Source organism: Oncorhynchus mykiss, chromosome 10 (assembly GCF_057628025.1).
Source record: "Oncorhynchus mykiss isolate SJ-2025 chromosome 10, ASM5762802v1, whole genome shotgun sequence".
In the NCBI taxonomy this organism is placed as follows: Eukaryota; Metazoa; Chordata; class Actinopteri; order Salmoniformes; family Salmonidae; genus Oncorhynchus; species Oncorhynchus mykiss.
Window position 1 is genome coordinate 74,379,691 of NC_143031.1, and position 15,386 is coordinate 74,395,076.

The following is a 15,386-nucleotide window of genomic DNA, read 5'->3' on the forward strand; positions in this document are numbered from 1 at the left end:
TATGTGCGATAACCTTCCGTATTCATAGTGACAGGTTGCACAAGTAAACATAAAGGTACCTCGCTCATCTGGCTTTAGAGGCTTCTGATAGGCTAATTGACATCCTTTGAGTCAATTGGAGGTGTACCTGTAGATGTATTTCAAGGCCTACCTTCAAACTCAGTGCCTCTTTGCTTGACTCCATGGGAAAACCAAAGGAAATCAGCCAAGACCTCCGAAAAAAAATGTAGACCTCCACAAATCTGGTTCATCCTTGGGAGCAATTTCCAAACGCCTGAATGTACCTCGCTCATCTGTTGAAACAATAGTACGCAAGTATAAACACCATGGGACCACGCAGGCGTCATACCGCTCAGGAAGGAGACGCGTTCTGTCTCCTAGAGATGAACGTACTTTGGGTCGAAAAGTGCAAATCCATCCCAGAACTACAGCAAAGGACCTTGTGAAGATGCTGGAGGAAACAGGTACAAAATGGTCTATATCCACAGGCAAACGAGTCCTATATCGCAAGCCAAAGAACACATCCCAACCGTGAAGCACAGCATCATGTTGGGGGTGCTTTGCTGCAGGAGGGTCTGGTGAACCACTAGAACACCTGGGAACACTGCAGGGCAAATCAGTTTGCAATTTGAAGTGGTACATATGTGCAACAACCTACTAAATTCATAGTGACAGGTTGCACAAGTAAACAAGGAGCATAGACTATTTCCCTGACCAGGAATCAAACCCAGGCCGTGGCAGTGAGAGCGCCGAATCCTAACCACTAGACCAACAGGGAAGGGTACTAGAGTGCAAATCGGTTCCCAGTGTGAGCTGGTACATATGTGCGATAACCTTCCATATTCATAGTGACAGGTTGCACAAGTAAACATGTAGCAAAATACAATTTCCCTGACCGGGAATCGAACCCGGGCCGCGGCGGTGAGAGCGCCGAATCCTAACCACTAGACCACCAGGGAAGGGTACAAACTGGTTCCCAGTGTGAGCTGGTACATATGTGCGATAACCTTCCATATTCATAGTGACAGGTTGCACAAGTAAACATGTAGCAAAAGAGTAGTTCCCTGACCGGGAATCGAACCCGGGCCGCGGCGGTGAGAGCGCCGAATCCTAACCACTAGACCACCAGGGAAGGGTACTAGAGTGAAAATCGGTTCCCAGTGTGAGCTGGTACATACAGTTGAAGTCGTAAGTTTCCATCCACTTAGGCTGGAGTCATTAAAACCTGTTTGTCAACCCCTCCACACATTTCTTGTTAACAAACTATAGTTTTGGCAGTCGGTTAGGACATCTACTTTGTGCATGACACAAGTAATTTTTCCAACAATTGTTTACAGACCGATTATTTCACTTATAATTCAGTGTATCACAAATCCAGTGGGTCAGAAGTTTACATACACTAAGTTGGCTGTGCCTTTAAACAGTTTGGAAAATTCCCGAAAATGATGTCATGGCTTTAGAAGCTTCTGATAGGCTAATTGACATCCTTTGAGTCAATTGGAGGTGTACCTGTAGATGTATTTCAAGGCCTACCTTCAAACTCAGTGCCTCTTTGCTTGACTCCATGGGAAAACCAAAGGAAATCAGCCAAGACCTCAGAAAAAAAATGTAGACCTCCACAAATCTGGTTCATCCTTGGGAGCAATTTCCAAACGCCTGAAGGTACCTCGCTCATCTGTAGAAACAATAGTACGCAAGTATAAACACCATGGGACCACGCAGGCGTCATACCGCTCAGGAAGGAGACGCGTTCTGTCTCCTAGAGATGAACGTACTTTGGGTCGAAAAGTGCAAATCCATCCCAGAACTACAGCAAAGGACCTTGTGAAGATGCTGGAGGAAACAGGTACAAAATGGTCTATATCCACAGGCAAACGAGTCCTATATCGAAAAGGGGGAGGCTCGCAAGACAAAGAACATATCCCAACCGTGAAGCACAGCATCATGTTGGGGGTGCTTTGCTGCAGGAGGGTCTGGTGAACCACTAGAACACCTGGGAAGGACACTGCAGGGCAAATCAGTTTGCAATTTGAAGTGGTACATATGTGCAACAACCTACTAAATTCATAGTGACAGGTTGCACAAGTAAACAAGGAGCATAGACTATTTCCCTGACCGGGAATCGAACCTGTAGATGTATTTCAAGGCCTACCTTCAAACTCAGTGCCTCTTTGCTTGACTCCATGGGAAAACCAAAGGAAATCAGCCAAGACCTCAGAAAAAAAATGTAGACCTCCACAAATCTGGTTCATCCTTGGGAGCAATTTCCAAACGCCTGAAGGTACCTCGCTCATCTGTAGAAACAATAGTACGCAAGTATAAACACCATGGGACCACGCAGGCGTCATACCGCTCAGGAAGGAGACGCGTTCTGTCTCCTAGAGATGAACGTACTTTGGGTCGAAAAGTGCAAATCCATCCCAGAACTACAGCAAAGGACCTTGTAAAGATGCTGGAGGAAACAGGTACAAAATGGTCTATATCCACAGGCAAACGAGTCCTATATCGAAAAGGGCTCGCAAGCCAAAGAACACATCCCAACCGTGAAGCACAGCATCATGTTGGGGGTGCTTTGCTGCAGGAGGGTCTGGTGCACCACTAGAACACCTGGGAAGGACACTGCAGGGCAAATCAGTTTGCAATTTGAAGTGGTACATATGTGCAACAACCTACTAAATTCATAGTGACAGGTTGCACAAGTAAACAAGGAGCATAGACTATTTCCCTGACCGGGAATCGAACCCAGGCCGCGGCAGTGAGAGCGCCGAATCCTAACCACTAGACCACCAGGGAAGGGTACTAGAGTGCAAATCGGTTCCCAGTGTGAGCTGGTACATATGTGCGATAACCTTCCATATTCATAGTGACAGGTTGCACAAGTAAACTTGTAGCAAAAGAGTAGTTCCCTGACCGGGAATCGAACCCGGGCCGCGGCGGTGAGAGCGCCGAATCCTAACCACTAGACCACCAGGGAAGGGTACTAGAGTGAAAATCGGTTCCCAGTGTGAGCTGGTACATACAGTTGAAGTCGTAAGTTTCCATCCACTTAGGCTGGAGTCATTAAAACCTGTTTGTCAACCCCTCCACACATTTCTTGTTAACAAACTATAGTTTTGGCAGTCGGTTAGGACATCTACTTTGTGCATGACACAAGTAATTTTTCCAACAATTGTTTACAGACCGATTAATTCACTTATAATTCAGTGTATCACAAATCCAGTGGGTCAGAAGTTTACATACACTAAGTTGGCTGTGCCTTTAAACAGTTTGGAAAATTCCCGAAAATGATGTCATGGCTTTAGAAGCTTCTGATAGGCTAATTGACATCCTTTGAGTCAATTGGAGGTGTACCTGTAGATGTATTTCAAGGCCTACCTTCAAACTCAGTGCCTCTTTGCTTGACTCCATGGGAAAACCAAAGGAAATCAGCCAAGACCTCAGAAAAAAAATGTAGACCTCCACAAATCTGGTTCATCCTTGGGAGCAATTTCCAAACGCCTGAAGGTACCTCGCTCATCTGTAGAAACAATAGTACGCAAGTATAAACACCATGGGACCACGCAGGCGTCATACCGCTCAGGAAGGAGACGCGTTCTGTCTCCTAGAGATGAACGTACTTTGGGTCGAAAAGTGCAAATCCATCCCAGAACTACAGCAAAGGACCTTGTAAAGATGCTGGAGGAAACAGGTACAAAATGGTCTATATCCACAGGCAAACGAGTCCTATATCGAAAAGGGCTCGCAAGCCAAAGAACACATTCCAACCGTGAAGCACAGCATCATGTTGGGGGTGCTTTGCTGCAGGAGGGTCTGGTGCACCACTAGAACACCTGGGAAGGACACTGCAGGGCAAATCAGTTTGCAATTTGAAGTGGTACATATGTGCAACAACCTACTAAATTCATAGTGACAGGTTGCACAAGTAAACAAGGAGCAAAGACTATTTCCCTGACCGGGAATCGAACCCAGGCCGCGGCAGTGAGAGCGCCGAATCCTAACCACTAGACCACCAGGGAAGGGTACTAGAGTGCAAATCGGTTCCCAGTGTGAGCTGGTACATATGTGCGATAACCTTCCATATTCATAGTGACAGGTTGCACAAGTAAACATGTAGCAAAAGAGTAGTTCCCTGACCGGGAATCGAACCCAGGCCGCGGCGGTGAGAGCACCGAATCCTAACCACTAGACCACCAGGGAAGGGTACTAGAGTGAAAATCGGTTCCCAGTGTGAGCTGGTACATACAGTTGAAGTCGTAAGTTTCCATCCACTTAGGCTGGAGTCATTAAAACCTGTTTGTCAACCCCTCCACACATTTCTTGTTAACAAACTATAGTTTTGGCAGTCGGTTAGGACATCTACTTTGTGCATGACACAAGTCATTTTTCCAACAATTGTTTACAGACCGATTATTTCACTTATAATTCAGTGTATCACAAATCCAGTGGGTCAGAAGTTTACATACACTAAGTTGGCTGTGCCTTTAAACAGTTTGGAAAATTCCCGAAAATGATGTCATGGCTTTAGAAGCTTCTGATAGGCTAATTGACATCCTTTGAGTCAATTGGAGGTGTACCTGTAGATGTATTTCAAGGCCTACCTTCAAACTCAGTGCCTCTTTGCTTGACTCCATGGGAAAACCAAAGGAAATCAGCCAAGACCTCAGAAAAAAAATGTAGACCTCCACAAATCTGGTTCATCCTTGGGAGCAATTTCCAAACGCCTGAAGGTACCTCGCTCATCTGTAGAAACAATAGTACGCAAGTATAAACACCATGGGACCACGCAGGCGTCATACCGCTCAGGAAGGAGACGCGTTCTGTCTCCTAGAGATGAACGTACTTTGGGTCGAAAAGTGCAAATCCATCCCAGAACTACAGCAAAGGACCTTGTAAAGATGCTGGAGGAAACAGGTACAAAATGGTCTATATCCACAGGCAAACGAGTCCTATATCGAAAAGGGCTCGCAAGCCAAAGAACACATCCCAACCGTGAAGCACAGCATCATGTTGGGGGTGCTTTGCTGCAGGAGGGTCTGGTGCACCACTAGAACACCTGGGAAGGACACTGCAGGGCAAATCAGTTTGCAATTTGAAGTGGTACATATGTGAAACAACCTACTAAATTCATAGTGACAGGTTGCACAAGTAAACAAGGAGCATAGACTATTTCCCTGACCGGGAATCTAACCCAGGCCGCGGCAGTGAGAGCGCCGAATCCTAACCACTAGACCACCAGGGAAGGGTACTAGAGTGCAAATCGGTTCCCAGTGTGAACTGGTACTTATGTGCGATAACCTTCCATATTCATAGTGACAGGTTGCACAAGTAAACATGTAGCAAAAGAGTAGTTCCCTGACCGGGAATCGAACCCGGGCCGCGGCGGTGAGAGCGCCGAATCCTAACCACTAGACCACCAGGGAAGGGTACTAGAGTGAAAATCGGTTCCCAGTGTGAGCTGGTACATACAGTTGAAGTCGTAAGTTTCCATCCACTTAGGCTGGAGTCATTAAAACCTGTTTGTCAACCCCTCCACACATTTCTTGTTAACAAACTATAGTTTTGGCAGTCGGTTAGGACATCTACTTTGTGCATGACACAAGTCATTTTTCCAACAATTGTTTACAGACCGATTATTTCACTTATAATTCAGTGTATCACAAATCCAGTGGGTCAGAAGTTTACATACACTAAGTTGGCTGTGCCTTTAAACAGTTTGGAAAATTCCCGAAAATGATGTCATGGCTTTAGAGGTTTCTGATAGGCTAATTGACATCCTTTGAGATGTATTTCAAGGCCTACCTTCAAACTCAGTGCCTCTTTGCTTGACTCCATGGGAAAACCAAAGGAAATCAGCCAAGACCTCAGAAAAAAAATGTAGACCTCCACAAATCTGGTTCATCCTTGGGAGCAATTTCCAAACGCCTGAAGGTACCTCGCTCATCTGTAGAAACAATAGTACGCAAGTATAAACACCATGGGACCACGCAGGCGTCATACCGCTCAGGAAGAAGACTCGTTCTGTCTCCTAGAGATGAACGTACTTTGGGTCGAAAAGTGCAAATCAATCCCAGAACAAAAGCAAAGGACCTTGTGAAGATGCTGGAGGAAACAGGCACAAAAGTATCTATATCCACAGGCAAACGAGTCCTATATCGACATAACCTGAAAGGCCGCTCAGCGAGGAAGAAGCTACTGCTCCAAAGCAATTTCCAAACCCCTGAAGGTCCCACGTTCATCTGTACAAACAATAGTACGCAAGTAGAAACAGCATGGGACCAGGCAGGCGTCATTCCGCTCAGGAAGGAGACAGGCGCTCTGTTTCCTAGAGATGAACTTACTTTGGTGCGAAAAGTTCAAATCAATCCCAGAACAACAGCAAAGGACCTTGCGAAGATCCTGGAGGAAACAGTCACAAAAGTATCTATATCCACAGGCAAATGAGTCCTATATCGACATAACCTGAAAGGCCGCTCAGCGAGGAAGAAGCTACTGCTCCAAAGCAATTTCCAAACCCCTGAAGGTCCCACGTTCATCTGTACAAACAATAGTACGCAAGTAGAAACAGAATGGGACCAGGCAGGCGTCATTCCGCTCAGGAAGGAGACGCGCTCTGTCTCCTAGAGATGAACGTACTTTGGGTCGAAAAATGCAAATCAATCCCAGAACAACAGCAAAGGACCTTGCGAAGATCCTGGAGGAAACAGTCACAAAAGTATCTACAGTGCCTTGCGAAAGTATTCGGCCCCCTTGAACTTTGCGACCTTTTGCCACATTTCAGGCTTCAAACATAAAGATATAAAACTGTATTTTTTTGTGAAGAATTAACAACAAGTGGGACACAATCATGAAGTGGAACGACATTTATTGGATATTTCAAACTTTTTTAACAAATCAAAAACTGAAAAATTGGGCGTGCAAAATTATTCAGCCCCCTTAAGTTAATACTTTGTAGCGCCACCTTTTGCTGCGATAACAGCTCTAAGTCGCTTGGGGTATGTCTCTATCAGTTTTGCACATCGAGAGATTGAAATTTTTCCCATTCCTCCTTGCAAAACAGCTCGAGCTCAGTGAGGTTGGATGGAGAGCATTTGTGAACAGCACTTTTCAGTTCTTTCCACAGATTCTCGATTGGATTCAGGTCTGGACTTTGACTTGGCCATTCTAACACCTGGATATGTTTATTTTTGAACCTTTCCATTGTAGATTTTGCTTTATGTTTTGGATCATTGTCTTGTTGGAAGACAAATCTCCGTCCCAGTCTCAGGTCTTTTGCAGACTCCATCAGGTTTTCTTCCAGAATGGTCCTGTATTTGGCTCCATCCATCTTCCCATCAATTTTAACCATCTTCCCTGTCCCTGCTGAAGAAAAGCAGGCCCAAACCATGATGCTGCCACCACCATGTTTGACAGTGGGGATGGTGTGTTCAGGGTGATGAGCTGTGTTGCTTTTACGCCAAACATAACGTTTTGCATTGTTGCCAAAAAGTTCAATTTTGGTTTCATCTGACCAGAGCACCTTCTTCCACATGTTTGGTGTGTCTCCCAGGTGGCTTGTGGCAAACTTTAAACGACACTTTTTATGGATATCTTTAAGAAATGGATTTCTTCTTGCCACTCTTCCATAAATGCCAGATTTGTGCAATATACGACTGATTGTTGTCCTATGGACAGAGTCTCCCACCTCAGCTGTAGATCTCTGCAGTTCATCCAGAGTGATCATGGGCCTCTTGGCTGCATCTCTGATCAGTCTTCTCCTTGTATGAGCTGAAAGTTTAGAGGGACGGCCAGGTCTTGGTAGATTTGCAGTGGTCTGATACTCCTTCCATTTCAATATTATCGCTTGCACAGTGCTCATTGGGATGTTTAAAGCTTGGGAAATCTTTTTGTATCCAAATCCGGCTTTAAACTTCTTCACAACAGTATCTCGGACCTGCCTGGTGTGTTCCTTGTTCTTCATGATGCTCTCTGCGCTTTTAACGGACCTCTGAGACTATCACAGTGCAGGTGCATTTATACGGAGACTTGATTACACACAGGTGGATTGTATTTATCATCATTAGTCATTTAGGTCAACATTGGATCATTCAGAGATCCTCACTGAACTTCTGAAGAGAGTTTGCTGCACTGAAAGTAAAGGGGCTGAATAATTTTGCACGCCCAATTTTTGATTTGTTAAAAAAGTTTGAAATATACAATAAATGTCGTTCCACTTCATGATTGTGTCCCACTTGTTGTTGATTCATCACAAAAAAATACAGTTTTATATCTTTATGTTTGAAGCCTGAAATGTGGCAAAAGGTCGCAAAGTTCAAGGGGGCCGAATACTTTCGCAAGGCACTGTATATCCACCGGCAAATTAGTCCTATATCGACATAACCTGAAAGGCTGCTCAGCAAGGAAAAAGCTACTGCTGCAAAACCGCCAGAAAAGAAGCCAGACTACAGTTTGGGGACAAAGACCCTAGTTTTTGGAGAAATGTCCTCTGGTCTGATGAAAGAAAAACAGAACTGTTTGGCCATAATGACCACTGTTATGTTTGGAGGAAAAAGGGGGAGGTTTGCAAGCCAAGGAACACCATCCCAACCGTGAAGGACGGGGGTGGCAATATCATGTTGTGGGGGTGCTTTTCTGCAGGAGGGACTGGTGAACCACTAGAACACCAGGGAAGGACACTGCAGGGCAAATCGGTTTGCAATTTGAAGTGGTACATACAGTATGTGCGATAACCGACTAAATTCATTGTGACAGGTTGCATCAGTAAACAAGGAGCAAAATACTAGTTTCCTGATCGGGAATCAAATCTTGGCTACAGTGGTGAGACTGACAATGCCTAACCACTAGACCACCAGGGAAGGATAAAGTTTATGAATCGGTTCACAATATGAAATGGTAAAGTTACTGTATGTTTAATGTCCTGCAGAAATCATTTTCAAAGCTACATGGAACCTATGGGCCCCATCCCAAAAACAAGCCCTAGCCCTTACTCCGTAGCCAACACATTTGAGTAGATCTTAAAGGATAGTTCTGGCGCTAGGAGTTATTTGAAATCAGTTCAGAGGGGTTCTCTGTCTGATCAAACCAGTGGTCAGTCAGCTTATATTTCAGAACAGGAAATCAAATAAAAAACAAACAACTCTTCATTCGATTCTTTATTTGTATTAATCATTCGTATTCCAGCAATTGTTTTTGGTGTACGCACATTTTTTTAATGCATCACTTTTTTTTTCACTACACCCAGCACCCTTCCCAACCTCTTCACCAAGAATGAGGTAAAACACCTCTCATGTTCCCCTCAAATGAACAATTGGACAACGATGAAGGGATGCTGTGTGAAGACTGTACACATAAAAATACACTTGAGGTTGTAGTCGAGGATGAACAACTGGGTCATCTGAATGGGGAAAGGGGACATAGGGAAGGGGTGGCAAACCCTCCCCCTGAAAGGCTGGGGGTTCAGGCTTTTGTTCCAGCCCTGCTATACCACACCTGATTCCGCTGAGGTTCCCCGATGAGCAGAATGTTAGTAGATTGAGATGGGTTGGGCCTAGACCAGCATTTCCCAAACTCGAGACCCCAAGGGGTGCACGTTTTGGTTTTCTCCCTAGCCCCAGCTAACACAGTCCAATAAGCCGCAAATAATCCATCTTCAGTTTACATCGCAATTAGCTTAATCAGCTGTGTTTGCGAGGGATGGCCCCAGAGGACTGGAGCTGCCCATCCCTGGCCTGTGGAGTGATCGATAGAGGAGCAGAATTCAATTCAGGATGAGTCGTCAGGCAACGGTAAAGCAGAGCTGGAACAAAAGCCTCCACCTGCAGTAGGTCTCCAGGAGGAGGGAAGGCCACCCTTAGTGGCTTGGTGTGAAAGAACATTACATTACAGTCAGAAAAAGTCTACCTTCAAATTCCTTTTCACAATGAAAATACACGTAGTATACAGACCTTCTGTACACCGTGGATAAAAGAAAAGTACTATCTGTTGTCAACTCAACCGTAAGAAAGATGACAAAAAAAATGACAGACACTAACAACACTTACGTACAAAATGAGAAAGAGCTGGATATACCATTTGATCAAGACAACTGTTAACTTGTTTAATTTAAATAATAATGATAAAGTGTTAACAGACAATTTAAAAGAAAGAACAGAAAAGCGGATCATGATATTAATGGGGTAAAAAAGTGTGCTGTTTAGTAACAGAATCATACCTCAAAACACGTTGATGTACAAACAGTACACATTAAAACGCATGTCATGTTTAAAGGCATGCATACGTTATATGCATGAGCTCACACACACACACACACACAACATCCTTATAAATAGGTCCTTCATAGACCCAACTCTGAGACCGGACAGGCGTAGTGGCCAGTGATGCACAGGGTCTCCATAAGGAACAAGACCAAAGACACTGTTTGCCGGCAGGAGGTAGACGCATTCTAACGACATTCTACACAAGAATGGCATTACACTGCCCACCCAATCTGTTGCATTGAAGCCAATCCAGCCAATGAAATGGAGGCAGACATTTTGTATATCCGTTACAGTGTGGATATGCTACGGATGTTGTTTGTTTAATAGTGAGGTATTTATTGGTTTTAGTCTGGTCATTAATGCAATGATAAAACTCAGTTCTTCTTCACAGGCTATTATGTTCCTTATCGGACTCCCTCCTCAGCCACCAACACACCACAACCTGTCCAATATTTAAGTTCTGGGTTCCTGGTGTCTTCTCACCTGGTTTCAAACACTGGCGGCTCATATCATGGCCCATTTCTCAAGTGCGTCTTCCCAGGGAATCTCAAATGCTCGTCTCCTTTATAAAAGTAAGCAGCACTCGATTTATTGACATGTCCCCCTTTTCCATACATGCAACGGGTACATACAGTACAAACAGCAAGACATCGGTTCAGAATCAACAACTATCTGAATTGTAAAGGAAGGGAAAGAAGTCATTCCCAGTACCCATCAAGGTTGTTTTATGGGTAGTACCATATATATCTTCTGGGCTAACTGTCATCGTATCATAACATACAACATCCCACGACTTCAAATCATTCAGAGTATAAAATACAATGTTGAAATATATGTAAAGAGGTATGACGCATGGAATGATGTTACATGAAGACAATAACGACAATGCATTCATTATACAAACATAAGCGGAGTATCATTATCAAAAGAAATGTGTGATTTGTTTGTTTTGTTCGTCACATTCAGTGTTTTGAATGTATTTTCAGTAGAGTGGCCACTAGGTGGCGTCTGACTACACATATAAACAGTCACAACGGGCACAAGCCACTTGATAATCAAACTCAAGCAGGTGGTTACTATAGGCACGTCTGTCTGTCTGTCTCTCTCTCCCTCCCCTCTCTCTCTCTCACTCTCTTCCTGTGTCTCTGCTAAAGTAGCACCATTTCTAAGTTAATTTACCCTACTCCTATTTAATACTAGCTTCATTCTCTTGCCATCTTCTCTCTCGTTTGCTCGCTCTATTCTCTTCCTCCTTTCTTAATACCCTTCCCCCTCCCTTTCACATCTCTCAATCTTTGTCCTTTCTCTCCCTCAGTCTCTTGATCTCTTCTATCCTTTTCTCTCTCTCTCCCTCTCTCTCTCTCTCGCTCTCTTTTAGTAGTGTAAATTAGTTAGTAAATAACTTGGTACCGTCTCTCAACTCTTTGTAATTTATTTAGCTAGTACCTAACTATACCAGTGGAGTCATCATTTTGACCACAGTCAAATCTAAACAAAGCCTGAGCCTATTTCTCTCTCTCGTTCCCTCGCTCCTGTGCCATCACTCAAACAAACACCCTAACACTCCACTGTGTGCTTGTGTGATTTCCCAAACCTCTAGGACCCTCCAATCAATCAGCATCTTCAGAGAATCTTCCAAAGTGTAATTGGACCTTTCCCCTCTACACCAAACCGCCACCCCATTTAAGTGCTGGTAGAGTCTGAATTAATTCATCGTCCCGTCTCCTCCTCTTCCTCCTATCATTGCTCCTCTTCCTCGGTGATGCCCTGTGCTTTCAGTTCATCCAGGACGTTGTCTAGATGGCTAGGGTCGGGGTAGCCGTGGCCCGTGAGGTTGGAGCCAAATTCCGTCTTGTGGTGTACCTCGTTCCAGATGACCGTGTCCAACTCGCCTGTGGTGCTGGACGTGCCCACTGAGAAGACCAGGCGCCGGTCCCACGCGGTCAGCAGGAGTCTGAGTACCTGGGGGAGAGAGAGAGCAAGGATGTGGAGGGAGAGGAGGTGGAGGGAGAGAGAGAGGAGGTAAAGGGAGAGGACGTGGAGGGAGAGAAGGTAGAGGGAGAGAAGGTAGAGGGAGAGAAGGTAGAGGGAGAGAAGGTGGAGGGAGAGGACGTGGAGGGAGAGGACGTGGAGGGAGAGGACGTGGAGGGAGAGGACGTGGAGGGAGAGGACGTGGAGGGAGAGGACGTGGAGGGAGAGGACGTGGAGGGAGAGGACGTGGAGGGAGAGGACGTGGAGGGAGAGAAGGTGGAGGGAGAGAAGGTGGAGGGAGAGAAGGTGGAGGGAGAAAAGGTGGAGGGAGAGAGGGAGAGAAGGTGGAGGGAGAGAAGGTGGAGGGAGAGAGGGAGAGGAGGTGGAGGGAGAGAAGGTGGAGGGAGAGGAGGTGGAGGGAGAGGAGGTGGAGGGAGAGGAGGTGGAGGGAGAGGAGGTGGAGGGAGAGAAGGTGGAGGGAGAGAGGGAGAGGACGTGGAGGGAGAGGAGGTGGAGGGAGAGGAGGTGGAGGGAAAAGGAAGTGAGATGGTTAGAGACGGATTCATAATTTCAACTTTCAGAGTTCCCTCGATACAACTTCAAGGGAAAACGTCCCGGGTTTATAAAGGACAAAGATTGGTCTAAAATCCAGAAAGCTTTGAGTTGTACTGGACAACAGTATCTGCTACAATGGAATATGTCAAAGCTTAGGTTCTTACCTTGCGTCCCTTCTCGCTGTCTGGGAGGTAGCAGTGACGCGGGAACCCTCTGGCTGTAAAGGGCTTGCCTGGGTTGGGGTGCTCTGGGCCCTGGGTGCCAGGCAGGACGTTGTAGATGATGCGGATGGTCTTGCAGTCATGGTGGCCAGGCAGCGAGTGGGGGATGACGTGGTACTCCATCTTCCCGGGCGGCTGGTTGCCCGTCTTCACGCCGTAGATGGTTTTGCAGGTAGGGCACTGCAGGCTGCCATCTTTGTTGCCGTTGTTGTACATGGCCACCAGGCACTGGAGGTGGTACTGGTGCCCACACTGGGCCAGGCGACCTATGAAGTCACCACCCTTGTAGCCTGACGCCCCCCCGAGGGCCTCCATACAGATGGTACAGTTCTGAGGAGAGGAGAGGTTAGGAGGGATCCTTTAGCCAACCTGTAAGTACTTAGCTATCCAAAATAGGACAAGCACCCACACAGCTGAATCAGCCTGTTGCAGGTGAGTGGGAATCATTCAATAAAATTCTTGAAAGCGCTGACGAAGGCTAGCTGGCCAATAGGTAACGTTAATCAATGAAAGTGTTACAGGCCAGAGCAGCGTGCAGGTCTTTCTTTAAATATGTACTTGGCTATCCACATTTCCTTCAACAGATAATGTGTTGTGATGATAATGGACGCGTCCCAAATGACACCCTATGGGCCCTGGTGAAACGTATGGCACTTTATAGGGCATAGGGTGTCCTTTCAGACTTAACCAATGACTGGAGAGAACAGGTCTCACCTCCTCTGGTGCTATCCTGACTTTCTGAAGATACTGCTTCACCACCTCCTCTGTTGTCTTACCTGGAGAGAGGAGAGACAGGAGGAGAGAGAGAAGAGAGAAAAGAGAGAGAAAACATAAGGAGAAAGGAGGAGAGAGAGAAGGAGAGAAAGGAGAGAGAAAACATAAGGAGAGAGAGGAGGAGAGAGAGAAGAGAGAAAGGAGAAAGAAAACATAAGGAGAGACAGGAAAAGAGAGAGAAGAGAGAAAACATAAGGAGAGACAGGAGGAGAGAGAGAAGAGAGAAAGGAGAGAGAAAACATAAGGAGAGACAGGAAAAGAGAGAGAAGAGAGAAAGGAGAGAGAAAACATAAGGAGAGACAGGAGGAGAGAGAGAAGAGAGAAAGGAGAGAGAAAACATAAGGAAGGAAAGGAGGAGAGAGAAAACATAAGGAGAGAAAGGAGGAGAGAGAGAACATAAGGAGAGGAGAGAAAGGAGAGAGAAAACATAAGGAGAGAGAGGAGGAGAGAGAGAAGAGAGAAAGGAGAGAGAAAACAAGGAGACAGGAGGAGAGAGAGGAGAGAAAAGAGAGAGAAAACATAAGGAGAGACAGGAGGAGAGAGAGAAGGAGAGAAAAGAGAGAGAAAACATAAGGAGAGACAGGAGGAGAGAGAGAAGAGAGAAAGGAGAGAGAAAACATAAGGAGACAGGAGGAGAGAGAGAAGGAGAGAGAACATATGAGTGTGTTGAGCAAAAATCTTCCACACAATGTAATGAATTTGTGTATAGGGGTGTCTGTGTGTGTGTGTGTGTGTGTGTGTGTGTGTGTGTGTGTGTGTGTGTGTGTGTATAGGCCTATATATTAGTGCTGGTTTTATAGTGTGTCCTATTGTACCTTTGCGGGCCTGTTTCTTGGTGGTCTTGCGGCAGCAGTGACCCAGGCCGGGGACGGGCTTGATGTCCCTCTTGCTGACGGGCGGGGGGTGCAGCACCAGTTTGGGTGGGCGGGTGAGACACACAGGGAACCCCGCAGCGCTCATCAGGATCCCCGTGATACCGGCCAGCGCTGGGTGGACCGGGCTGTTCCCACTGAGGTTCTTCACTGGGACAGTGGGCACGCTGAAACACAACGGGAACCACATGCTGGTTACACACTGGCATCTCACCAAACATACGCCTGGGAAGACTCTGGGAGTTGCAGCGCTGACCTGGGATCAGCTGTTACAGGACTTGCACTAAACAAACCCTCCCTCACACTAACAGACAGAAATACAGCAGGCTTACTGCTGACCCCCACACAGGGTTGGGACGAGCCTAGTCCGTGTGATTACAAGACGTTAACCAAGCCACCTACAGTATAGACAGGTAGAGAAGTCTGTCCCAAATGGCACCCCACCATAGATAGCGCACTACGTATAGGGCTCTGGTCCAAAGTAGTGCACTATGTAGTGAATAGGGTGCCATTTGGGAAGCAGTCGTTCAGGTGTACACGGGCCAGCTGTAATCTCTATTGGCAACAACACCTCACCTACTATGACCAGCTGCTGCATGTGACCAATTCAAAAAATGTCCAGGAGCCAATGACCTGTATGTGTGTGCCCATAAAATTAGAATAATCTATTTCTATGTGTGGCTGTGTGTGGCTGTGTGTGTGGCCCACAGGCCAGTCTCCTGATCTGGGTCAAAGACTCA

At 46.1% G+C, this 15,386-nt stretch overlaps 1 protein-coding gene and 4 non-coding genes across 7 annotated transcripts in view; all 5 read right to left on the reverse strand.

The window, feature by feature from the left end:
* Positions 1-887: 887 nt before the first annotated feature.
* On the reverse strand, positions 888-959 carry trnae-cuc (transfer RNA glutamic acid (anticodon CUC)). The gene has a single exon. It is a non-coding gene; the product is annotated as a tRNA-Glu (tRNA).
* A 101-nt stretch (positions 960-1,060) lies between these two features.
* Positions 1,061-1,132, reverse strand: trnae-cuc (transfer RNA glutamic acid (anticodon CUC)). Its single transcript has one exon. It is a non-coding gene; the product is annotated as a tRNA-Glu (tRNA).
* Positions 1,133-2,902: 1,770 nt separating this feature from the next.
* Positions 2,903-2,974, reverse strand: trnae-cuc (transfer RNA glutamic acid (anticodon CUC)). The gene has a single exon. It is a non-coding gene; the product is annotated as a tRNA-Glu (tRNA).
* Positions 2,975-5,348: 2,374 nt separating this feature from the next.
* Positions 5,349-5,420, reverse strand: trnae-cuc (transfer RNA glutamic acid (anticodon CUC)). The gene has a single exon. It is a non-coding gene; the product is annotated as a tRNA-Glu (tRNA).
* A 3,716-nt stretch (positions 5,421-9,136) lies between these two features.
* Positions 9,137-15,386, reverse strand: part of LOC110533210 (E3 ubiquitin-protein ligase DTX4) — a 40,356-nt gene continuing 34,106 nt past the window's right edge. For all 3 annotated transcript variants that reach the window (XM_090187895.1, XM_090187897.1, XM_090187898.1), the window contains 4 exons: positions 14,590-14,813; positions 13,715-13,776; positions 12,944-13,330; positions 9,137-12,215 (listed from right to left, as the gene is read on the reverse strand). In XM_090187895.1, the coding sequence (XP_090044021.1) occupies positions 11,994-12,215; positions 12,944-13,330; positions 13,715-13,776; positions 14,590-14,813 (895 nt within the window). In that variant the 3' untranslated portion in view covers positions 9,137-11,993. The remainder of the gene's footprint in view (positions 12,216-12,943; positions 13,331-13,714; positions 13,777-14,589; positions 14,814-15,386) is intronic.